This window comes from Protopterus annectens, chromosome 16.part0 (assembly GCF_019279795.1).
Source record: "Protopterus annectens isolate FY-2018-M chromosome 16.part0, PAN1.0, whole genome shotgun sequence".
Classification (NCBI taxonomy): Eukaryota; Metazoa; Chordata; order Ceratodontiformes; family Protopteridae; genus Protopterus; species Protopterus annectens.
Genome location: NC_056750.1, coordinates 377,126,656 through 377,152,499, shown reverse-complemented (window position 1 = coordinate 377,152,499; position 25,844 = coordinate 377,126,656). Strand labels below are relative to the sequence as shown.

General features: G+C 38.6%; 1 protein-coding gene across 1 annotated transcript in view; it reads left to right on the top strand.

Annotated features, from left to right (window-relative positions):
• The first annotated feature begins 5,630 nt into the window (after positions 1–5,630).
• PAXX (PAXX non-homologous end joining factor) overlaps positions 5,631–25,844 on the top strand; it is a 244,519-nt gene continuing 224,305 nt past the window's right edge. The window contains exons 1-3 of the mRNA XM_044058857.1: positions 5,631–5,794; positions 21,512–21,572; positions 21,672–21,721. Coding sequence (XP_043914792.1) covers positions 5,694–5,794; positions 21,512–21,572; positions 21,672–21,721 — 212 coding nt within the window. The 5' untranslated portion in view covers positions 5,631–5,693. The remainder of the gene's footprint in view (positions 5,795–21,511; positions 21,573–21,671; positions 21,722–25,844) is intronic.

Genomic DNA, 25,844 nt, shown 5'->3' with positions numbered 1-25,844 from the left:
AAGTTTGACACCACATCTGTCTGACTGAGACCCTTTTTAAGGATGTCTCTGTTGTCCCAAACATCGATTATGACAACCTTTTTGCAGTCATCCACAAGCCTTGCTAAATATAACCCTCATGTTTGACTGTATTTCTGGAAAGTATACACCAGACAGGAGGGGTTCCAGGATTGAGCCATGGGGGACAGCAGTTGTTACCAACTTGAACAGGAGACCACAATTCTTACCTTGTGGGATCTATCTGTGTCCCAGTTGGCAATCCATCAGATGACATACGTGTTTATGCACAGGTTGTTGATTTTGCGGATACAACATGTGTGTGGGATGTTGGAAAAGGGCTTTTCAAGGTCTATGTAGGCCATGTGTAGCTCATTTCATTGATGCATATCCTGGGTGACTGCCTTGAAAACTGTCTAGCAGGTTTAGGAACCATGATCTTCCCCTGACCAAACCAAAATGGGTAGGGCTGGGTGTATGCAGGCTCTCAATAGCTCTGTTTATGAGTTCCATAATGATGGACTCCATGGCCTTGCACATCAGGCTTATTAGGCTTATAAGACAATAGTACCCATGGTCTGTTGTGCAACAACACTCGTGGAGTGTGCCAAATGTTGCTGTAACCCATTCAACAGTTTCATATCCTGTACAGACGGTGAGTCTCAACAGACTGTTCAGGTGCAGGGTCTGTTTGTTTTGGAGTTCACATATGACATAGCCAGGGAAAAGATGTTATCCCATACACGCCGTGTTTTTAGGTTTGGAAAGAGCTGTTTAACTATTGTATATGTGATTTCTGGGTTTTCACCATCTCCAGGTATGATAATGGGCCCTTTTGTCAGTGAGGAGGGGGTAAATATGTATGAACCTGTCTGACAAGATGTTGGCAATGTCAGTCATGTACATGTATTCATCTACAGTTTGCACTGACTCAGAACATATATGAGTTTACATTGATATTTATGACATAGCTAAAGAAAGCTATGGACTCTTTGACAATGGCTTGGATAACGTTAGGAGTGCTCATTGTTTCTTGATGATACTGATCAGAGTATTATTGATCTTCTTTGGTTTTTCACTTTCTTTGAACAACTTAAGTACTTGGAGTACATAGTTTGATTATGACAGGTGTCCAATATATTATATGGGTCTGTTTTCATATCAGTGTGTGCACAAGGTAGGATTGGTGAATAGTGACAAGTGTCTGGAGCAAGAACTGCAACTGCCAGATATGTGTGGCCCACTGCTGTACTCAGACATAACTGCTGTACTCAGACATAGCCTAAGTGTGTGAGCATGCCCAGTATGACCTTTCAGTATGTTGCTGACTGAAATTTGCTAAATTTGTTTGTGTGTGAGCATGCCCAGTATGAGCATATATACTATATGTGTGCGAAAATCAAGTTGGTTTTTACTTCAGGGCTCACCTTTGTGTTGTACATTGACAGGAAGCACAGTGTGCCTGCAGGGCTTCCATGAGTCATTCTACATACAGTGGGGACAGCTATTGTTTGTACATTTCTACCCAGGGGGGCACACCTGATTGTTACTGTGGGTGTACATAGGATGAAGGGTTCACCTGACACTTATACACATTTGCTAGGCCTGCGCTGCTATGTCAAGTACTCCATTTCAGTCTGTACTGTTGCCTATTGTACTGGCTTGAGGCATACCACTGCACTACAGACCTTAGCTTCCAATTACACGCATATTAGTTTGTGACTTCATAGCCTACCCAACCCACATCACACTGCCTGTCCTGCTGTTATCCGTCTTCATAGGCCTGGGGGGAGGTTACTCATATGCCTCCTCAGAGGGCATGATACAGCATTTGTTTGTGTTTGCATTTGTCTACATTTGCCCTGCTGGCTGTGACTGTTAGGTATGTGACCCCCCCCACAACTTTTATGTGTGAGTGAGTTAAGTTGTGTCTGTGCCAGTGAAATGCTGTCATGGCTTAGTGGTTCAGTACTGTGAGTATAGTGCACAGTATCCTGAGTTCGAGCCCTGTCACTGCTTTTTATTTTCCTGCTGGGCAGACCAGACTGCTTAAGGAACAGTAAAGCAGGTGTGAGTGTGTTTACCCAACTTTGCTCAACTTTGCCCGACCTTGCCCAACATTGCCCATCATTGCTCAACGTTGCCCGACATTGTGCTGGTTAGCACGGTGAGCAGCTACATGCAATTGTATTTAAATTTGCTCAATACTGGTAAAATGTGCATAGCAGTGCTTTATATTGCTTAAAATAGGGCACTCATGCCTCAGGTGGTGCTGCAGGGCTGCCTATGTCGGATGCACATAGTACACTCCCTATACGTGTTTGAAAACAGGTAGTGTCAAGTTAGGCATCCCTTTTACTGTATGTGTGAGTCAGAGAGAGGTGTCATTTCCAGGGTTCCTGCTGAGTCAGTGTATGTGCTATGTGCTGCCTCTTTGCCAAGGCCAGGGCATACTGGGCATGCCTCCTTCTGCCTACTGGGGCAGGGTCAGGTTGTTCCTCCTCCGAGTCACGCTGTGCCTGTGCAGGCCTTGGCAATGGTGGGGGGCTGTTTGGCCCTGCCCCATGCTGTTCCTGCTGCAGCTGTTTTTGCAGGATCATATTGTGTAGCATGGCACATACCATGACAATTTGGGTACATGTAGTTGGTGAGTACTGCAAGGCTCCACCAGATGTGTCCAGGCACCGGAACCGTGACTCGAGCATCCCAAACACATGCTCAATAATGTTTCTTGTTTGTGCGTGTGCCTCATTATGGAGTTCTTGTTCGGGTGTGTGTGCATTTCTGATGGGTGTCATCAGCCACGGCTCCAGTGTGTATCCAGCATCCCCCACTAGGTGACCATCAGGGATGTCCCCATTGGCAAATCTCTGGTACAGCTGCGTCAGATGCCAGATGTGGGAATCATGATACCTTCCAGAGCAGCCAGCACACACATTCATTATTATGCCTTGGGCATCGCACAGGACCTGGCAGTTGATGGAGGGGAAGCCCTTGTGGTTGATATAGACCCTACCCCGCTCACCGGGTGGTGCTTTGATGTGTATGTGCATGCAGTCTATTGCACCCATGACCTCAGGGTATTCTGCTATTTGCTGGAAAAAAATGCATATTGCTGGCCAATGCCTCACGGGAATTGGGGAAATATACATGCTCACCGACATGTGCTGACATGGCATCCAGGAACTGATGCAGTACCCTAGATGCTGATGCCTGTGAAATCCCCATCATATCACCAGTTGGTCTCTGGAAGGTACCTGTAGCTAGTATTCTTAGGCCAACACATACCTTGGTATCCACTGGGATGGGTTCCCCTCTGTTGGTTCTGTGTGTGAGGCGTGGCCGGCACAGCTCAACAATTTGCTGCAGGAGGTCTCTGTCCACCCTATAGCGCTCCACTATCTCCAGCTCATGTAGCCCTTGGTAGGTTACCCTGGGTCTGTACACTCTTCTCTGTCTCCCCACTGTGGGTTGCTCAGCAGCATTCACAACATCACAACTCTTAGCACCTTGCACATGTTGGTTTATGATAGCAAGAGCAGCCCCTAACATTTTGTCTGACTTTAACGTTTTTAAGCTTTCACTCTTTGTATACTGCAGTGTTGCAGAGTTCTTGGGAAAAAACAGGGAAGAATGCTGTTTGCAGAGTTTAAAGTGCTGGGCTGGGCTGGGCTAGTCTGCTGCCTGTGTAATTGGCTGATTCTGATATATTTCACCTGGCAGCTCTGCTAGTTCTTTCTTGTTAACTTCCTACTACTTCTTTTCCTTCCTTTTCTGTTTCCGCCCCGGGCAGCGCCGTGTAAACAAGCGCAAACACGCACACACGGGTGCACATGCTGTGTGCCTGTTTGCAAGAAATTTCAGATATTTTCATGGCGTACACCTTTGGTTTCTGGTTTTCAAAAAGGACAACTGTAGACACGCCTCTTGCAATCCTGAGCAACTCAGGGCAAACACAGGACACTGCTCCAATAAGCATACAGCCTTTCTGACATACCCCTCATGATGTCACCTATCTTCTACTCTACTACTCACCTAGTCCTACACTTACACTCTTGGGACATGGCTCACATGTTGGGGAAAATTGGGATTCACTATCCTTATCCTCATTTGCATAAGACTGCCTACTAATGCTTGGTTACATCTCTCACACTGAGCTTTCCCCCCACCTTAGCAACCAGTACTCAGTAACCATGTTGTCTTCAGCCTGCCATTTACCTGCATGGCAGGATAGGCTTTTTAGTGAAAATGCCTATTTTTGGCTATTTTTAAATAATTTTATTGTTTTTTTAAGTATTGCATGTTTGCGCAGCGCTGCGCTATGCTTAAACATCAGAGATCGGGGAAAAAAATTAGATTTTAATAATTTTAAACATTTAAAAATGCCAATGGCCTTATATTTGGCCATTGGCATGCTTCCTCAACTGGATGCATCCTTTATTTGGAGCTGTCATAGCTCCGTTTAGCAATTTGCAGAACGGTACCAACGGAGTACATTTCTGCAAATAACACTACTCTTCCACGGACAGGTTAGTGTTTCCTGGATTGCAAATTTACCCCATTTGCATAGCTTTCTGCAGCAAATGAGGTAATTTGCATACCATGACACTGTCCGTGCAAGAGTAGCTTTAGAAGCTCTCATGCACGCCCCTGCCGGCTGTTGCTGGATCGCTCTGCAGACATATTTGCTGTCTGATGTCTTACTCTACTCTACAACTCCGTGCAAACTTTCATAAATCCGGCCCCTTATCTCTATCCATTCGGTCAATACCTTCCCTCCTAGCCTTTGAAACCGTTTTGAAAGACTTTCTAGACAAAAGTTGGTTTTATTCTTGCTCAACACCAGAATAAACTATATCCCTAAATGTGAATAAATACCTATTTGTACATTACATGTCATTATTCTGCCTTCTTCACTCCCTTCCTTACTTCTGTCAGTTTCTTTACTCTGTTTTTTTTTTCAAATATACCATAAGACTTATTTCCTCTCACTTTTTATTGTAATTCCTATTTATGTTATACAAACTTAACTTTAATCGGTCTGTAAACTGGCTAAAATGCCTCTGTGAAATCTTTGTCATATAAGTTACTTGTATTTATTCTTATTCATTGTTTCATATTGTGTCTAATTTGGTATAATTATTGAAACTGTAGTTTTTGTATTATTTTAAAAGACTGCAAAATTATTGTTCTTGAAATGTTTGTAGTACTTTGAAGCTGAATATGGCCTCCTCCCACACAGTCTGACTTTCCCAATAATCAAATGTCAGTAAATAAATAAAAATATGTGTATAATTCGATCATGTATTTGCCTATCTCAGTAATTTTGTAACCTTCCTGATTTAGAATTACATGTTAAGAAAATGTCGATGTATTACTGATTTTAATTTTTTTAGTCAAAATATTAAAACTCGAGTCAGTTTTGTCTTTAGGTCCTTGAGACCACCGTCAGTGAAGTTTCACCAAATCTGTTGTATTCCTTTTTTTCAGTTTAATGCTATTTAAAAAGTACGCTACGCCCTAAACTCCGCCCACCTATCTGTTGTCTTCCTCCAGTTTTGCGCTTGCCATTTCTATTGGGCAGCACTGCATCTGTACCTGCCCTATGACCCGTAAGTCCTACCTCTTGTTAATTTCCGTATTTAAAGTAGTCCGGAGACGGTGGTTTGGTAACAGGTTTATGGGAAAAGGGTACGATGGTGTTGATGAACGTCGGTCCGACATATACTGTTACTCATGATGGTAGCAGATATATATGTTACAGCATTAGCGCTGACAGCGATTCTTACAATGTTTGGTGAGTATTTATCCAGGCATCCCCCCACCACGGAAAGTTGATTAGTTGGTAGAGCAGTAGAGCAGGTTTCCGGGACTATAACTTTTTTTTTTAAGAATTGGGGCATTCTGTTTAGATCCTTGTTTTAAGGTCACAGTCCGTTTTTAAGTATGTGTTCCTGCTGTTTTTAAATGGTTGTATATACACTGCGTGCCCTTGGCTGTAATTACACTGCGAATTTGTTCGCACTGCTTTTTATCTGTGGTTATCTTTAGTGAGTTCAGTTTTTGGATTTATTCGGATGCTGCATTTGTGGAAAGCGTAGAATATTGATGTATAGTTAAATTGTGTGTGTAACTTAAGTTGTAATGCATATCGTACCGTTTTCTTTTTATAATTTATTATGTGGCTTTGTAATTCATGTTTAAAAATTTTTATTAGCACCCTCCTCTATTCCATACAGGTTTACACTTGAATGCCTTGCCTGGTTAACATGTCTCACGTGCTTAATATATTGATTGCACAAGAATCACATTTAACCATAGCTAATTTTAAATTATGAAGTTGTAAGTAGTTATTATTCATCCCGTATGGAATCCCTTTGATTTAATTTATGACCCAGTTTATGTGATGTGGCACAATGGAAAAAAAATTCTGCTAATGAGATTTCAACTGATGCTTGGAAAAACTATCTTCTCAATGGGATATTTAAAAGTATGTATATTTAAACCCTCTTGGATCCAGTTTGAGTTGTAAGAAAACCTCCTTTCATCTATCACTGGATTTGCTCTGGGCATTGAGGCCACTTCAACTGTTTTCTGTGGATAATATCTCCTAAGCTGCTTTCTTCAATTACCAGGGTACTATTTTAAGTGCCAACATTCTTCTAAAATTGCTTTGCTAAAGTCCTGTGGCTTAGTGCATATTCAAATTTGTTAGATTTGACCATAGATATTTTTCTGTAGATCTATGAAATATACCAATGTCCTAATTTTCCATTTTAATTCGTTTATAATTCTTTTCCACAGTGCCACTGACGCTTTTTTTTATGATGCACGGTTAACTGATGTTGCTTTTAGATTGGTTACTTTTGATGTCTTGTTGTCTAGATATATATCCCATGCCAGTAGGCAAGTCAGCATTTTGTCCAAAAATATCAGACTGAGATAGTTGATCCCAGTTTTCCCTGTACTCTGATTCTCCACGACTGCAGCTTCAGTCTACTGTGAGATGTAACAAACTATACTACACAATTTACTTTGCGATCATGGTCACCACAAGTTTGAGAATCCTTGGCTCTACAGTTGTTTACCATCTTGAATGGCTGTATTATGATATCTAGCTTTCTACAGTTGTATATGCACATTGAAAATTCACTATTGCTCAGCTTTTCACAAGCAGATTGTGCTAATACATGCTTGCTCTACTGGCATAGCTTGAAACAGTAAATTGTACTGTTTGTTTTTCAACACAGACACCATACAGCTCAGTGTAACCCAATGATTTCCTCGTTATGACCGGAATAAATTTAGTAATGAAGCTTCTGACAGTAAGCTCCTCAAATGCAGTTCTCCAAAGCACGTTCGGTTATTATAATGGATTCTGTGCTGATATCTGGATTAAATGAGAATATTGTTCTAAATACATACTGACTTTAGCCCACTAATTTTCACATTGGTAACATTGATGCACTTGTTTTTCCCAGTGAAGAAATGGTGTACAATTTAACAGATTATCTTGTTTTGATAATCTGAGCATCAGACAGGGTATTATTTGTCTATGATTATGCTGTCTTCAGTTTTGATAATTTTCTACACTATTTTTTGTAGCTTACATTTTGAAAAATGATTAGGTTGTCCACATATCCTGCATTCTTTTTTGGGCACTGAACATATTTTTTCTCATGTTTATGTTCATGCCATAGAAAAGCTAAAGATTACAATAATGGAAAATTTACTTCCAAAATTTACAGAAAGGAGACCTATTCAAATTAATTATTACAGTACACCATCACCCCCCCCCCCCAAAAAAAAAAAAAAAGAAAGCCACAGTTAAGGGTCAACTTGTCCGTGCTGCACGCATGGTATCCAACCTGGATGATTTCCTAACTGAATGTGAAGTATTAAAAAATATGTTTGTAAAAAGAGGCTATCCAGTGAAATTCATTACTGAAATTATATTGAAAGTGGTTAATAAGAGGTAAAGGAATTTTTACACACCCCTTTTAGCTGAATTTCCAACACACCAGGCCTTCATAACCAATGAGACTACGGTTGACCATGAGGGTGTGAATATAAATTACAGTACATTTTTTATCACGGTTTTCACTGTAGGTAGCTTTGAGTTAAAAAAACATTTTGGAGAAGAATTGGACCATCCTGAGACAAGATAAGAGCCTAAGACAACATGTAGATAGAAGGCCCACCATGATTTATAGAAGAGGTAGGAACTTGAAGAGTTGTTTCGAAAAGAAACGGTGTCTAATGAAAAATAATGGTGGTGATATGAACAAGTGTGGAATGTGTCATTTCTGTAAATATATAAAGGAAGGATATGATTTCAAAATAAACCATATTACTGTAAGACTTAAAAGGAAATGCAACTGTAACACTGAAAGGGTAATATATTGTGCCATGTGTGAGCAATGTGGTTGTTACTATATTGGCAAAACAGATAGAAAGTTGAGGAATTGTGTTTGAGTATCTAGGGTTGCCACCTTTTCAGTGGGCCAAAGTGGGACATGGGGGATGTGGCCAATATGACACTGGCCACACCCTCCACCATGACGTCACCACAGGAGTGGTGAAGAAGATGCTGTTATGGGTACGACGGATGGCTGCTGGAGTGGCCAGCTGGCTGCTGGAGTGGCTGGTTGGCCAGCTGGCTGCTGGAGTGGCTGGCTGGTTGGTGGGAGTAGCAGCTGGAGTGGCTGGCTGGTTGGTGGGTCTAGCAACTGGATGGATGGATGGATGGATGGATGAATGGCTGGCTGGCTGGATGGCTGGCCGCATGAATGAATAGCTGGATGGATGGATGGATGGCTGGCTGCATGGATGGCTGGCTGGCTGCATGAATGAATGGCTGGCTGGTTGAATGAATGGATGGCTTGCTGGCTGGATGAATGGATGGATGGCTGACTTGTTGGCTGCATGAATAGATGGCTGGCTGCATGGCTGGGTGGAAGGATGGATGGATTTTTTTTTTTTTTTAGCGGCTGTAGAAGCGCTTAAAACAAGTGCTCCTACAGCCGCAATCTTTGTAGGGCTCTTCCTGCCCCAATCCCCACCCCTTTCATGAATTTCAGCCAATTGCTGCAAAAATTACAGCACCTGGACCTAACAGGCAGCAGCTTTGCCTGCAGGTCTGGGTTGGTGACGTAACTGAAATGCCTTGGAAAAGCCAGAAGTAATTGCAGTTTTTCCATTGGCAATTCAGTGCGATTGAAAAGCAGGACTTTTCAAGTCCCACTACTTTCCACAGTGGGCAACGGGATGAGGCAGCTCAACCCGTGAGTGTTCCGCTGACAATGGGATGGGTGGCAACCTTATGAGTATCTATGTGAAATAATAAGAAAAAAGAAACAAATGCATTGAGTAAGCACCTGACGGAGAATGAGAGGCACTCTTTTCAATTTTTTTGTTATAGATCATATTTCTGCAGAAATTAGAGGGGTGCCTGGTCTATTTTATTAGAGAAAAGGGAACTGTACTGGCAGTTGGTGTTAGATGCTGGCAACTGCTCAGGATTGAATAAGAATATTTCTATCCGTTCCCTGTTAAGGTTAAAAGCTTTAATGAGATAAATTTCCTTTAACATTTTTTTAACCTTTATAACTATTTAATAATTTATATTAATATATTATTGAACTTTGGATAATATGTATATAGTTTGCTGTAGTAGTCATGCTTTCACACCTATATTTGAACTGGTCCAAAATCTATGCCTTAAAAAAAAATTGTCCATTGTCATTACATGTTGAATAGATGCTAGGTCATAATTCTTACTATGACTTTAAGGGGGTGTGGTTATAAAATGTTTTTACCCATATGACTACTTTAATTTAAATACTTGTGGTTTGTCTGAAGTTCTGTATTTGCGGTACGAAAGCGTTTACCAGCTTGATTATTCTGTTGAATAAAAGTGTTTTGTGGATTGGATTCGTTTCCATTTTTCAAGGCATACAAAGACATCCTGCATCCCCGACTGTTTTTTTGTGTCAGTTTACAGTCTTTGTGTGTTCTCTCTTTTGGTTGCTGAGCTGAGCATTTATTTTAACTGTTATTATACTTGGGCTTGGCAGTAATGTTCTTTGTTGCCAAACCTTTCCTTTTTGCAACCATTCTCTTCTAAGCTTTTTTTCTGATTGTATTTTGTCTTGACGGAAGTATTGTCTAGCACTGCCAGACTTTAGACTGATTTTAATTTTGCACACATCCAAATCTTTGGCAAATTCTTCTGAACTTTATGAATGTGTGCAAAGCATTAGAATTAATTAGTATTCTCCAGGGTAGCAGACTCTGACAGAAGTTTACTAGTTATTCTGGTCCTTTCTAATTCAAAGGTAATTATGTTTAGGCAGGGAGTTTTGCACCTTGCCAGTCTTGACTTATTGCTCTTTATCTTTAATTTGACACATGCACACCAGTAGATTTTTTTTCTGTTGAAAATAAATAAAAATGACAACTTTATGGCAATTTATTTTTTAGCTTAGTATCACTGTTGGCACATGTCTTTTAATGGCTACTAAATTGTTCCTGCTATTCTTTAGTAACAATTAAGCTATTTAATGCATTTTGTCTGTTATCTGTACGTCAGATGAAAAAAAGTTGCAACCTACATGTCTCTACTATTTTCAGTTAAACCTGAGGTAGTGCCATAACTTCTACACCCATTTTTTCCAAGTTCTAGTGTCAGTGATACTTGTGGAGAGAGTGGCAAGAACTGTACCATGTTGAACAGTTCAACCCTACTTAAAGGAAAAGCGAAGGATAGCAAAATTTCCAAGAAACTCAAATTGTACATGAAATGAAATAAGGATAGCAAAATTTCCGAGAAACTCAAATTGTACATGAAATGAAATAAGGATAGCTTTCATGTTTAAATTGTGTGTTTTTGGCTTTGAGTTATAAATGTATGTGTATAATTGGTTGTACTTGTGTGTCTTTGTGCCGTATATGCATATATCTTTATATTTTGTGTGTCTGTTTGTGTATTTTTCACAAAATTAATTTGTCATTTTTATGCCTTATTTCTCATCTCGGTTATTTTATTTATCTGGTAGTGTCCTGTAATGGCACATTTGTCTGTTAACATTTCTCATTTCATTATTTTTGTGTTGGAGGTATGCTGACTTGTAACAAGCTTTTTTCCAGATAGTGCAATGTCGATATTTATTTTAAGTCCAAACCTAGATGTCTAAAGTCAAAGTTGCAGAATGGCCAAAATGTTATGGAAATGTGAATTCTGAATAGATGTTTCAGTTCTATTTATCTTCTACCACAGATGCAGCCGATTAAAGTCAGATAGACAAACTGACACCCATATGTCTTGGGTGTGCAGCTATATGCTTTACTAAAATGGAAGCATTTGAAGAAATAAGATTGAGTCCTGTAAAGTCCTTCATGTAGTTATAGGCTTATGGGTTTGCCTGTCAGATCAGTAGATAATTGACAGTATGTAGTCCTTTTATTTCTGTTGTGCAGCTATTAATGAGCCATATTTATTACTGATTTTAGAACGGAGCTTGATTTTAAGTTATTGTTTCAGATAGCCATCTTGTGTCCTACCATTAAGTTATTGGGCAGAAATCTTGTTGAGCATGGGGGAGTGAACTGAGGAGAGGAAGATGAATAGAGGAGTATACCCAAACATTGTGGTTGAACGTGGGGGAGGGGGTTGCTACGCATGGTCTAGCGATCACTGATGAAGGGGGAATGTTTGACAGCTATTGCATTTCTGTATCTCTGTTAATACTTTTCAAAAAAATCTTACAAAAGAGAACAACTTAAAGTGGAAGTGAGGGAAATGCCTAAAAGTAGCTTGGCTTGGAGCTGTAGACTGACTAGACACAGGAATATTAATTCTAGGCTGGGTACTGATAGCCGCAATGTGACCTTTCAATAATAAGTGGTGTCAAGGATCTGGTAGTCCTGCTGAAAGAAAATACATTCCCATATAGTTGTTTAATAGATACCCACATTGGTTCAGTGGCAAAAGTCTGTTTTTTTTTTTTTTTTAATGCAGGTATCTTTGGCAACATACTGCATTGTGTTTTCAGTGTTAATTTCTGGCAGAAAGTATGATCTTGTATTTTTCAAATTCATTAGATGCATTATCTGTCCCCTCAACTGTACACTGTGGACAATTGTTTAGTATCTTGTACTGGAATGCAAATATTTATAATGATATATTAGAAGTATTAGTAACCTGCCCTGTAAAGTTAACTTGGTCATTATAATTGTAATGATGGAAACATTTTCTTAGAATCTGAGAAAGTCTTAGCTGATACAGTAGCTGGATTTGACCTTTCCAAACTGCCAGACGCATGACAGGGCAGTGGAAGTTAAGAATTGAGAAGAACAGCAGTACACTAGCACCTGTGTTCTCTGTCAGTACAGCATGTAGACAGGTGTTAATTCGTTACTGTGGCTCAACCTTTTGGGCTCTTTGAGTAGTTGTGTACTGAGATGATTTCCAACTGAATATCATTGGCCCTCAAGTTTAAGGTGAAGTCCACCAGGATAAGAGCTTTGTTGGTATTGCTAGAGAAGTCCAGTCATATGTTTAGTAAAACAAAAACTTGCCCAAGATTAGCAGTGGAAAAGAAATTGTGGTTCCTTCTCGGGAGCATTGCACTATATCCTGTTAAGCTCAACATCATACCTGGAGCTGCTGTTTTTAAGCTAACCTGCAGATTGATAAAATACCACACAAACCACCAAGGCCAGTTGAGTCAAAATTGCTTTTAGCAGACACTAACAATTTAATTAAAACAAAAAACAGAAGTAAATTCTCTAGCGCCATAGCTGTTGTAAGCCTTTACAGAGTATCCAGTATTTACAAGTACTATTGGCTTTAATCGGTCTATATTATGATATTGTACGCTCAGAAGAGTGAACGACACATAAATGACCCCATGTAAGCGAAAGCTTACAAAGTCCAAACCTCAGAACAGCGATGCTTCACCCCCCCCCCCCCTGTGGAGGCTTCACCCCCCCCTCCTACTTAAATATACCAACTCCGAGATCGCACTACAGTGCCAAAAATGTTAAAGTAGTGAAAGCGGCCAAGCAAATTCTTTCCCAGGGAAAGAATTAGCTGAAAAGCCACTTAGCTATTTGCCTTTTCGTGCTTTTCAGTTCGAAAAACTCGTTCGACAACCTGCGTCTGCGACAGCATAATAGGGAGCCACTTTAATAACCTGCATATTGATTTTGTTTTTTGACAAAAGCATTCTGCAGGCGCCTGATGTAAACATGCCTGGGAGAGACTGGACTATGCTTCCAGCCTCATTTAAGCATAAAAGGAGATTGCGGATGCACTGACACAAGCTGGGATGGGGCTTACGGGAAACTGCTTTGTAATGGTTCTGGTTCTGATGATTACCAGGGTGTAGTAGGAGTGGAGGTAAAGGTTTTGCTTGTTAAATCGTACTATGTTTATTTTTCTGTATCTAGATAGGAGGAAATGTCAGAATCATTGGTATGAGATTGCCAATGTCAGAATCATTGGTATGAGATTGCCAAAGGGTAGACTATGTCTAATGAGTGAGATAAGTGGAAGGCAACATTGGAGTGTGGAGAAGGAGCTTGGATGGGGAGGGTGTGGTATGATACCGATACTGGTTGTTCAGTAGGGGGATGGTGAAGGACAGATGAGGGAATTTGGGACTGTACAGGAGTTGGAAGAAAAGGATGGCAACTGCAGATGATGTCATTGAATAAAACAAGAATAGCAAGAACAGTAATGGCAGTAAATGATAGGAAACTGAGTTTGGATTGGAAGAATGAATGGGGATTGTGTGAAAGCAAGTCAAGGCACAGGGGACTTCTAGAGGAAGGGTACTTAAGCAGACCTAGTCTTGTCTTTGATCAGCTTTGTTGATGCCTCGCATGAACTATTAAGATGCTCTGAAGGCATCATGAGGAAAGGGATTTGCTTGGATAGTTGCACAGGAAAAATTGGGTCAAACATTATTAAAAAAGGTATTTTTTTCTGAACACATTTACTGAATTATCTCGTAAGACATATACAAACACATTTATATAAGGAAACCAACCATATTAGCATGATCAGAATTACAAACATTATACATCGCATGTATTCTTTGTATAACTGTCATCTGTCCAACGTTACGTCAGTTCCTGCCTTCCCTTAAAATTCTCTCACTACCATCTTTATAAACTCATGCATATTATCCAGATGCTTCCTTATTTCCTCTTTAGCATTCTGCAGTTGTGCTTCTTTTGTGAGATTCCTCTTATTCTGCAGCACTTTAACCTTTATTAGTCCCTGTAAATTCCTGTTACTACTTAACCTTGGCTCACGCTCACTTTTTCTATTTTTCTACTGTTTTTAAACACCACTTTTTAAATGTACAAAATGGAGCAACCAGTGTTGATCAAAAACCACTAGTACAAAACACACAGTCAGCAGTCAGGAAATCTCAAAGGTTTTCTTGTGTAGTCGAACACAAATAGCAGCAACCAAAGAATTCAGCAATAAAATCCACTTTAATAGTAAAACTGGAAAACCACCAGATTGAGCACTTTCATCCTCTGACCGGGGATTTCATCAGAATCAACACTCATTTTATTTGAACTTTCTTGTATAAAAGAACCTAACCTGAACATCCATTGAGTAAAGAGGCTTGCCACAGAGCAAGTTGGAAGAACACCACTTTTATTTTATCCCATTCGTTGGTTATAACTTTTGAAGAAAGCTCTGAATTCCCTAATTATAAGAGTAATTCCCACTACCCGGGGTCTGTATTATAATCTCGAATGTTAATAGTTCGAATGCATAAACATTGAACCTTATGCATCGAACTATTAATCAAAACACAATAAAAATATTTGTAGAACAAAAAAGTGTAGGCAGGGGGGCAAGCCCCCCCTGCACCCCCCACTCCCCGCTACTTAAATATACCAACTCCAAGATTGCACTACGATGTAGGAAAGGGAAATTTTCCATTTCCGCACCATACTATGTTACAGTGCGATCTCTGAGTTAGTATATTTAAGTAGCAGGGGTGCAGGGGGGGCTTGCCCTCCTGCTTAAACCTGTTGGGGTAAGTATTTGATTTGTTTTAAAACAATTTTTTTATTTTCAAAGTTACGGAAATTTGATAATATGGTGTCGATCGTATTGTATTCGATGTTCCGTAACTTCGAGATTATAATATAGACCCCCACTACCCATTCCTTAAATTTCTCTCTTAACATGTAGGTGGAAAGCACTAGTGTCTCATTTTTACTGTAGTACCCTGCATTTTTATGTTGGCTGTTATTTGTGCATGATTTGAAAGTTATTGAAGGTGTGTTTCAGTTTTCAATTAAACACATGTTCCTTTGAAATATAATTTCTGTCTAGTCTAGCCCAGTTATTGTACCTTGGGGAATAATATGGAAATTCTTTGAGTTTCTGCTACGGAATTCACTTCTCATACCAAATATTTTTACAAACTTCTTCAGAAATCTACTCACTCTTTTTACATTTGTTTCATTTTAATACATCCTCACGAGTTCCAGTCCCCACCTATAAGTACTATTTCCTGATGAAAAATTACTATTTCTTCCATTTATTATGTTCAATAATAGCAGTTTTGGTGGAATTTAAATACATGCCAGTGTAATCTTCTCTTACCAGTAGCCCCTTACTACTGTAAATCTACAATTTTTCCTCTTTTGTCACTGAGCTCCTCTTGCAGTTAGTGCAAGCACTCCATCTTTCCTTTGTCCCTGATGTTCTGCTGAATATCCATCCTGAAATCTTTCAGATTCACGTACTTTCCAAATATGTCTTCTGTAGTATTACTATTTGCACTCTGAATTTATTGATATACTTCAACACTTACCTTTTTGTCTATTCCTGTGAGGCCATTCACATTCCAAAATAATATGGGTAGTGCAACCGTTATGAAGATGAAGTTATTCCTACCATTTGTATATGACAGCTTTTTTAAATGTCTATTTCCAGCTTTTAAATTTAAATTCCAGGTTCCCTGTCATTTTAAGTTTTTTATATTTCTAGCTTGTGTTACATGCACCCACCAATGTTTGGCAGGTTGATCTTTTTCATATACAGGAGTTTCTTGTCCACTCCATTTGAACTTGTCACATTTTACAAGACTTTTGTTTTACTGAAAACCCATACAAAAGCACACCTTAGAACCTTTTATCTTAAAAAAAAAAAAAAACCACATAAAATTGTGTACATGTCAAAATAATGAAGTTTTACCCGCCTTAAAAAAAAAAAACAGTTGTCCCAACCTTCAGTTGCAGACTTTTCAACCCACACCGAACATTAATTTGCTAAAGGAAAGCTTTCCATTACATCGAGTGCTCTCATATTTTTCAAGCCCTACATGATTATCTATATACCTATGTAATATATTACACACTTTTTTTTTTTAATTAAGCCAAAGTCATTAATCCAGGCATTTACCTATGCAAAGGAAGGGGAAATCTCAGCTCTTTATGGGACTGGGAAATCTCGGCTCTTTATGTACTGTAAACAGAACACTTGCATCCCGTCTGAAGAGCCCAATATTCTAGCATATTAACCTAGACTAGACTATCATTTTCTTTTTAAATTGTAATGCCTATATTTCTTAATTTTTTCTTTCGTTTTAAATTTCATTTTCTTTAACATTATCACATATAACAATCATTGAAAATGTTATAGATAACATGCATTTTACATCATTGTGTTTTATACATATTGAGAAGAAATGTTTTTTGTTTCTTCTCCTCCTTTTTTCCCCCTCCATGTCATTAAATGTTTGGAAGAACACTACAGTGGGGTAAATGCCTTTTGGTTCCCCACCCTGCAAGTTGTAACCAAGTCAAAAAAAGTCCAATCTTTCTTGGCTACTTTTTTCTTGTAAAGCCATACTTCACAAATGTGATTGATGCTTTATAGTCTCGCATTCATTCACTAATTTCAGTGTTGCTGGTGTTCTTCCTGTTCATCTCCATCCCCCGACTGTGGTTCAAGTCCGGTACTTCAGATTCTTGTAGTTGATTTATGTGCTTTTTTTTTTTCCCATCTGTCAAGCATTTCCTTTGGAACATTGGAAAAGGTTTCACCAGCAAAAATCTCTGAGCTTTATTATCAGAAGAATGATTAGCAGAGTCCTTTTCAGTTTGCTAGCTCACGTTTTATTGGACGAACTTGTTACCGCCTTACCTTGTTTTGAATTAAAAAAAAAGACTTTGATCCTCAAGGGAAAAATATTCTGATGACATCTGGATACAGCAGCTTGAACCTTGCATCTCTCTTTGACATTCCCTGATTGCTGGCATACATTTTCTTCTTTTCTGCTTGGTGCACAATGAATAATCATTTTCCACAAGCACTGTCTTCATTTTTTATGCCACAGTTTTGTTAGGATATTTTTCCTGCTTGTATGATTTGTATCTCTACTAATATAGGTTTTGGCTGCTTTCTCATGGTCATGTTCGGAGCATAGACTCAATGTCCCCTTTCTGTTAATAAATTGTGGTGTGGAATATCAGTCCAGGTGCTTATTTGTGTTTTCATAAAAATTTATACAGTCTCTTCCTTTTAGTTTCCCTAGTATAGGAGAAAATCTCAGGCTTTCTGTGCATGCTTTGTCCTCTACCATTTTTAAATCTCTCTTTTTGAGCAGTCTCTTACTTGGACAGCATTTTTTTTCATTTCAACCTCTCTGTTTTATCAGTTCATCTAAATAGTTGTCTAAAGCTTTTCCATTTTTTTTCCTTTTGTTATTTGAGTTGTACTCCTTCAGTGTTTCATCAGCTCTGAGCACATTTGATTTATTTTTACTGTAGACTACTGGAAGCCATCTATTGCACCAAAGCTGGAGATTGACCTGCTTTCTCTTTACTTTTTTTTTTGTTTTAGTTTTTGATTTTCTTTCAGGCACTGCATTGTTGGCATCCAGGCAGTGTACTTGCCAAGTAACTGAATTTTACTAAAACCACCAGAATTACTAGCCATTATCTCCATTTTTTTTTTCACACTGGGAGAGCTATTGATTAGTGTGCAGCCATCTTGGAAGTCCGGGAAACTCTTATTGGCCCCACCTGAGTGAAATTACGTTGTAGCAAGTGAAGTGGTGATTGGCTTATAGAGGAAAGAGACCTTTGTGAAAGTAGGTTACATCTCAAACTGAACAACTATAACAAGTAAGCCTCAGTTTTTGTATTAAGTTCCATAAAAGTAAGCCTCAGTGTTTTGAGAGTGTGCAGTGATCCCTACCTAGATATCCCATATATGGGACTTGGGTGCACATATTATACCTATTGAAATATACCATCTTCAAGACTGATGTACCTTAGAAGAGGGAGTGAAGCATCTTGTCTTACTCAAGATTGTATGTTCTTGAAGTTGTCTTGTTTTAAGGTAGTGCTGGGAGCATTTTCTATCTTACAGAAACCGTCTGGATGGATTATAGTTCAGGGAAGTTTTTTTGCTTCGAAATGATAATGGAAGGGCATGCAAAATTTCCTTTCAGATAATGCAGTTTCTAGGCTTGAATTGATGAGTTGGGTTTCTTTGAACTGCAATTTGCTTGATACAAATAAACCCAAGAAAACAAGAGAATATGAAGAGACACCAGAAAGAGAGACACACAAACACATAGAGGAAACTAGCCTTCACTCTTTGCAGAAGAAGAGACCAGGGCTATGATATACCTGGCCCATTGTACAAAAGAGGATAGATGTGGGAGCAAGTTTGGAAGAGAGAGGATAGGAAATGAGGGTTTGCAGTATTTTATTAACTGGGTAAGTTTTATGGTTTCATGGGCCACTACTAAACCACAACAAAGCCACACAGTAAGAAAAGATAGTTAATGGTTAGCTCAGCCTCATGTTTACAAATTTTCAGAAGTTGTCTCAGCACTGATAAGCATACTTCACAATTGGCATGCCAAGTTGGAGGTCGGTGTTCAAATTGTCTGTAGATACTTTAGCAGATATATTTCTTTATAGTAGTATTGTGGCATGTGCTAGTTAGTGTAATACCACTTGGCATAGTAATATATTTCATAGTAGTATTGTGGCATGTGCTAGTTAGTGTAATACCACTTGGCATAGTAATATATTTCATAGTAGTATTGTGGCATGTGCTAGTTAGTGTAATACCACTTGGCATAGTAATATATTTAAGTAATCCGGCCCATCTCACTTCAATCCATGTTTTATTTACAATTCTTCATAAAACAAGGACCTATGAGGTAGTTGTATTTCGCAGAAAAGATTGCAGTACCAAGAGGTAGCAGAAACCAAGACAGCACTAGGCGTAAGAAAGCATGGAATGAGGGTTGGCTGAAACATTAGTAGATTGAGGGACAGTTTAATAGAGGTTTTAATTGCATCAACTGGATGGGTCAGGAGTCTTCTGCATGTAGAATTGTCAATGTTGAAACCACTTCACATTATCCCGATGTCTTTAACAATGGTGCACTATATTTTTACCTGGTATACAGTTTGGAATGCAAAACTGAAGGGACATGTGTTCAAGCATGACAGTTGTCTTAGTAACAAATGGGGGAAATCGGAAGAAGCTGTAAATTTGAGGTGGAAGCAAAAATAGTGGACCAACTTAATGGCTTCATGTATCTGGGAGGGGTGATTGAGGAGAAGGGAAGTCTGAATAAGCGGACAAAGCTGGAATAAGAGGAGCTGTAGCCAGCTGCCATGAGATGGCAGGGGTAGTGTGTGGCAATAATACCAAATAAGCTAAAAAGCTAAGTTTACAAAACAGTGGTGCAGCCAGTACTACTGTATGGTACAGAAACCTGGGCACTGAAGGCAGAGCACTTGAGAAAGCTAGAGGTGATGAAGATTGCGCTTTTAGATGGATGGTAGGAAGTACACAGCTGGATATTTGAAATAAGGAAATAGCAGCAGCCCAAGAATCTTCACTTGCAGAGAAGGTCAAAAAGAACAGATTACAATGGATCTGATATGTGCAGGAAAACAGATTATCTGGTGGTAAAGGTGTTTGGAAGAGCTAGGAAGAGGGCGAGAAGAAACGAGAACATCTGGCAAACGAAGATTCCATGAGAAAAGACCAGTGACAGTCTAGCTCGACCATTGATGAAGTTAGGAGAGTGGCACTGAATTGAAAAAGATGACAGTTGGTGTACCCTGACACCCATGAAGAAGATTGGGGGGGGGTAGTATGATGGTGATGACTGTATGTTCAGGTTCTTCACCAAATTGTGTACTTCTAAGGAACTTGAATGTGTCTTGTCTTGTCTGTGGAGGACATTCGGCGTTGATGTTGCCACTCCCTATAGTGTAGAAGGGCATTCTTTAGGAAATAATGTTGGTAGTCTCATGGTGTGAACATCTTACATATTTTTTTAATGTTGTGGTCCTTTCTATCACTATCTTCAATGTCATTCCACATTTCTGTTGCTTACTGGTTACTCATTGCCATATTAACTGAGGGATGAGATGAGTTCATGAGAGCCATCATTCATTAGTGGTTTGGATGTCTTGTTTTTGTTTTCCTCATGACTCCACCCTATACCCATTGTGCAATCATGGCAGTGCAGTACCTATCTGTGACTAAGTTTGCAGTGCTTCTCCCCCAGTTAACTTGCAGCAGGGCTGAGGCCCCCTTGTACTCTACAGTGTGGTGTAGCCCTGAAACCTTTGCCTGGCAAAAAGCAGTTGAATCCCATCCTCTAACTGACTCTTTAACTTGGGTCACTTGGATCAGAATCAGGTCTCCATAGCTCTGCACCACTGAACCAGAGCGAAATGTCAGTCTTTAGCTAATGAAGAAGGACAGAGCCAAACTCCTCCCATTTTAACAGGAAGAACATATTTAGTATATTGTCTTTGGAACAGGAGAGACTGCATTTATGACATTTTTATACTGGTGCTCATGTTAGTATTGTTGCCATATGCTGGAGTACATAGATAACGACAGATCTGACAAATGACAGTAGCATCTTGTTGATTTTTACAAGACATATTTGCCTGCAAAGTTCATGTCTGCAATCCACATGACCCCTGCAGATCCAGTTTGCCTTTCTTTAGCATTATCTGCATATATGGTAATGAGCAGGATTTGAAAGCTCCCAACAGTTTGTAAAATAAGACATTCAGTGTACATTCTTGAGTGGTGGTGGTAAATGGGGAGATAAAGGGATGTGGGTCTGTCATCATGTAATGTGGGGAATATGGTAAATGTGGAGATAAAGGGGTGTGGGTCTGTCATCATGTAATGTGGGAATATAGATAGTGTGGAATATAGATAGTGTATCTGCTAGTACTGTCTTGTAAAGATGTTATTGATACTTTGCAACTGTTGAGCCAGAGAGCTTATGCTATTATAGTGGAATGGATGGAAGGGAGGAATAACTTTGCATCTGTAGGACCAGGGTATAGCAAGCAAATTTTTTTTTCTGTAACTTTTTTTTAAGATGAAGAGAATTACTGTAAAAATATGTGAGGCATTGTTGGCATGGGAAAGGTGGTATAATTTTAATACCTTTTTTTTTCTCTTTTGTAGCTTATCAAATGCCATAGATGTCTGGAGCACAAGATTCACAATTGACTCCTTGCTGGACCATGTGAGTGGAATTTGAGGTGTTGGAGACACTGTGTGATCTCTAATCTTGTATGTAAGTCTGATTGATGTTCTGACTGATTCATTGTACATTGTGTTCCAGAAAAACAAACATGACATTGGCTGCTCCAAGGAATATGACACTAGATTAAGGTGAGTGATTTCCTTGTTAATTCGGCCGTACTGTTCAGAAAAGTACTTTTCACTCAGCATCTTTAAAATGGTGGTGTCTTTTTCATTATTTAATTAAGCATAGGATTTTGATAGTGATGGCTTGAGTGTGTGAAGTATGCATTACTTAAACATAATTTTTTGTCTGAGGTAGGTAGGAGTAGTTGTACTGTTGGACTAAACTCTGTAGTATTTGTGGTGAAATGAAAATATGTATAGGTACACTAAGTGAATTGCATGCTTGTTTGCTGGTCTGTGTTACCACTTGTATAAATGTAATAGGGCAGAGACGTGTTGTGTTTTGTATTGTAGATGTTGATTCTCTCCTAGATGGACTCAGTGTTCATTTTGGCTGTGTAGCCTCTATAATCTGGATAGATTCCATCAGTCCAGTACCCCCCTGACCACTCTGAGCATCCATGAAGGCAACTGACCCCCCCAAACCTCTGTTTTGAGCAGCAGAAGCAACTTTGACTTCTGGGGCCCAAGTGCAAGGTGAATCAAGTCCTTAATTAAGGCTTCTTGTACCCACTGCTTTTTGTTGTTTTTGGTGACTGTTACATGAGTCTATCTATATTTAGTGTGTAACTGTTTTCACTTTTTATTCCACCCCCTGCACTGATGTGTATGACCTCATACCTTGAATGATTGCAGAGTTATGTGTTGTCCCTGGCGGCTGTCTAGTATTGTTTGTTTGACCCTGGATTGATGGGAGTCCACCCAGAGTGTGGAATGGTGTAGAGTGCTGTCACTTGTTCTGCTATATATTTGCAGTTCACTGCTTGGGCATTTTATTTTTTATTTTGTTTGTTCACCAGAGTAGAACATTGATCCACTTAGACCTTAATCAGACCATGCTCCCAGCTGGTGTACTGATTGCTGGGCTGCACACCTCTTCCAGCTAAAACGAGAGAGAAAATGAAATGTGCCAACTCAGAAAGTCAACTATTTTTAAATTTAACAATAGTAGTTGACTCTGTTCTGGGTCCTCAGAACTCCATGCTCATGTAGAGTACTACTGCTTTGAAAACAGTCCAGCATATTAGGCTTCCTTTTCAATTGGATTTTATCAGCAGCACTCGGCAGTGATAGTGTCGCTCAATGAGCGACTAACCAGACTGCTGCATGATACAGTGGGGATCCCTTCCTATTGGCTCAGGTTGCATCAGGTGACTGAGGCAGCCTGAGCCAAGAAGGAAATAATGCAGAGAAATAAGTGTTGGAAAAGTTTTTTTTTCTTTTTTTTTCCTGGCATTCTGTGTGCCACTGGCAGGACATGGGAAGGAGAGAAGTACGTGTGTGTGTGTGTGTGTGTGTGTGTGTGTGTGTGTGTGTGTGTGTGTGTGTGTGTGTGTGTGTGTGTGTGTGTGTGTGTGTGAGTAATGTATATGGCCTGTCTGTACATGGACAAACTACTGAAGAGGTTGTTTTGGGGATAGTCCTCCTTTCTTGACCTCTAATACCTCTTTTCACTGGGTTTAATCTTGATCTTCATACAAGACAGAATATAATTGACATGACTGCTTTTTCCATACTTTGCAAGCATCATAAGTACACTTGCTAAATATGCAGATTTTTCTTGATAAGACAGAGTTAATTAAATATACCATAAAATAAAATCAGCACAAGGTTGTTGCTGTCTATTAAACCTTTGTTTTTAACTTGTTTAACTAGTACGAGTTGTTAAACCAAATGTTCGTGGCAGTGACAAGCTTGTGGTGATTTTTATTTTATGGTTATTGGTGGTACTTGGAGTTTCTAGTTTTCACTTGGTTAGTTAAATATACATTTTTTCTTATTCTTAAACATCAAATTGTATGTTCTCCAATACTTAAAACATTCCTTACTTTTTGTACTACATTATCCCATTATTGTGTCCTGTACTGATTAATCCCAAATTGTATACCCAATATCTCCTTTACTTAACTAAAGGTAGTCTGTTTAAAAATTTTCTCCATTGTTCCCATACTTTTACTTTCACCTTCTTTATGTACATACAGATAGCCTTTAAGTATTTATGTACCTTAATCCCTTCTTCCATCCATTGTTTATTTTTAGTCATTAGAATTTATTTCATTTGCATAAGCGAACACCACTGATAACTGAATTCCATCTAAGGCTCTATATTTTGCTTTCCTTAACCCTGTGTTTATTTATACACCACTGAGTTTGTGATCAATGCAAATAGAATACTACTTGCTTGACATCCCTGCATAATACCACTCTTTTATATCTATTTCTTGACTTAACCATCCATTCAATAGAGCTTTTACTTTATAATTTTTGTACACTAACAAATACTTTACTATTTTATCACTTATATTCTCTCAATATGTCCCACACAATTTTGTTGCATTTTATCAAATGCCTCACTCAAATCACCTGCCACAATTTTTTAACATCATAATTCCTATTTATTATATCCTCTACATTTTCTCTCAACACTTCTTGACTTCATTTCCCCTTTTTCTAAATATTGTTCCCCAAGTAAATTATTTGCTTTATTTTCTTTATTTTTATAAATATTTTATTATCTGCATTATTTAACTCTGTTGGTCTCCACTTACTTATATTTTCCTTTTTCTCCTTTCCTTATCCATTTCATTACACCCAACACACACACTTTTTTTCCCCCTAGGCCTTTCTCCAACCATTCATTTAAAGCTTCCAGAAAATACTTATTCATAGTATTCAATTCCATCCAGTTCTGTCACTGCTTCCATATTTGCCTCTTTACCCATCCTTTATTTCTGCTACAGTCATTTCCCTTTCTAACCATTCATTAACTAACTTAGTTAATTTTTTAACTCCCCAATTTTGTTTGTATTCTATCTTCTCTCTGAATGTTTGTTTTCCCTATACATTTTTATAATGTACATTATTTCTTGTGTTTTTAACATATCCCCTTTTGCAACCTCTCTCTTTTGTTTTTCCTTGTAAAAATACTTTGTTTAAATATATTTTTTATTTTCTCTGGATTCATCGCCTATATTTTCTTTTATGAAAAAATTCTGTTATTTTTATTATACCTTTAAACAGCTAATGACTTCTCTATTTTGTTTCTTCTCAAACTTTGCCATTCCAAAAAAAATTTCTTTTAAAATTATCCACCAACATGTCCCATCTTTATAAAATACTCTCATGCCTTATATGATCTTTCCCATAATTGATTAAGCCTTTCTCTACCTTTTGATACATTTACCTATCTTTATCGTTTTTCTTGGATTTCTATTGAGATTGCTAAATTATCTGAAAATCCTGTCACTTTCTTCCTTCCTTGCATAATTTTCAAATTTTCTAAATCTGTCTCTTGTCTTTACATTATTTCTTTTGTATGTCTATTGTTTTTTATCCCAGATATAACTTTTTCCAAATTTTATTATCTCCGTTATTGTCTTAACACCACTTTCTTTTTCTTCTGGATCTTGGGTCACAGTTAGTCTCCTGCTAATATTCTGTCCATGTTTATGCTAACATAATTCAGATTATTATTTTTTAAAACTTAATCTCTTTCTTTTGTAACGTACATGCATATAGTGCATATAGTGCATAGTTTTATATACCTGCCTTTTTCATTTTACATATAAAACTATTACTCTACCCAACATTGTAGTATAATCCAACATTTTTGATTTGTTGATATGCCTAATGTAGACCATGTTTCTTTTCCCATGTTGCATAAATTTCACCTTCCCCTAAACTTTCTGCCTGAAGATCTTTGTGTCTACCAACATAATATCCATATCAAGCACAGAACACCATTCCATAGCACTCAACCTTTTAATATTCTTTATACTGTTTACATTTATAGCTAAAATTCTCTACACTTCTATCCTTTGCCTTTTTTATGTTTTCTCATAAATTTTCATTTGGTTGTTTATTCTTTTGCCAATAGAATTCTTTTTCCCTTAATCACACTCCAGTGTGCATCTCCTCCTTTGGTTGACTCATCCCTTTCACCCCCCCCTTCTTTCTGCTTCCTTTCTCTGTTTCCTTTTGTGCATTGATTTTTGTTATTTTTTTTTCTACCCTTTTTGTTCTTGCTTTGTACTTTGATCTACTTCACTTTTTTTTCTGGCTCATTCCCTTGCTCTTGTTCATATTT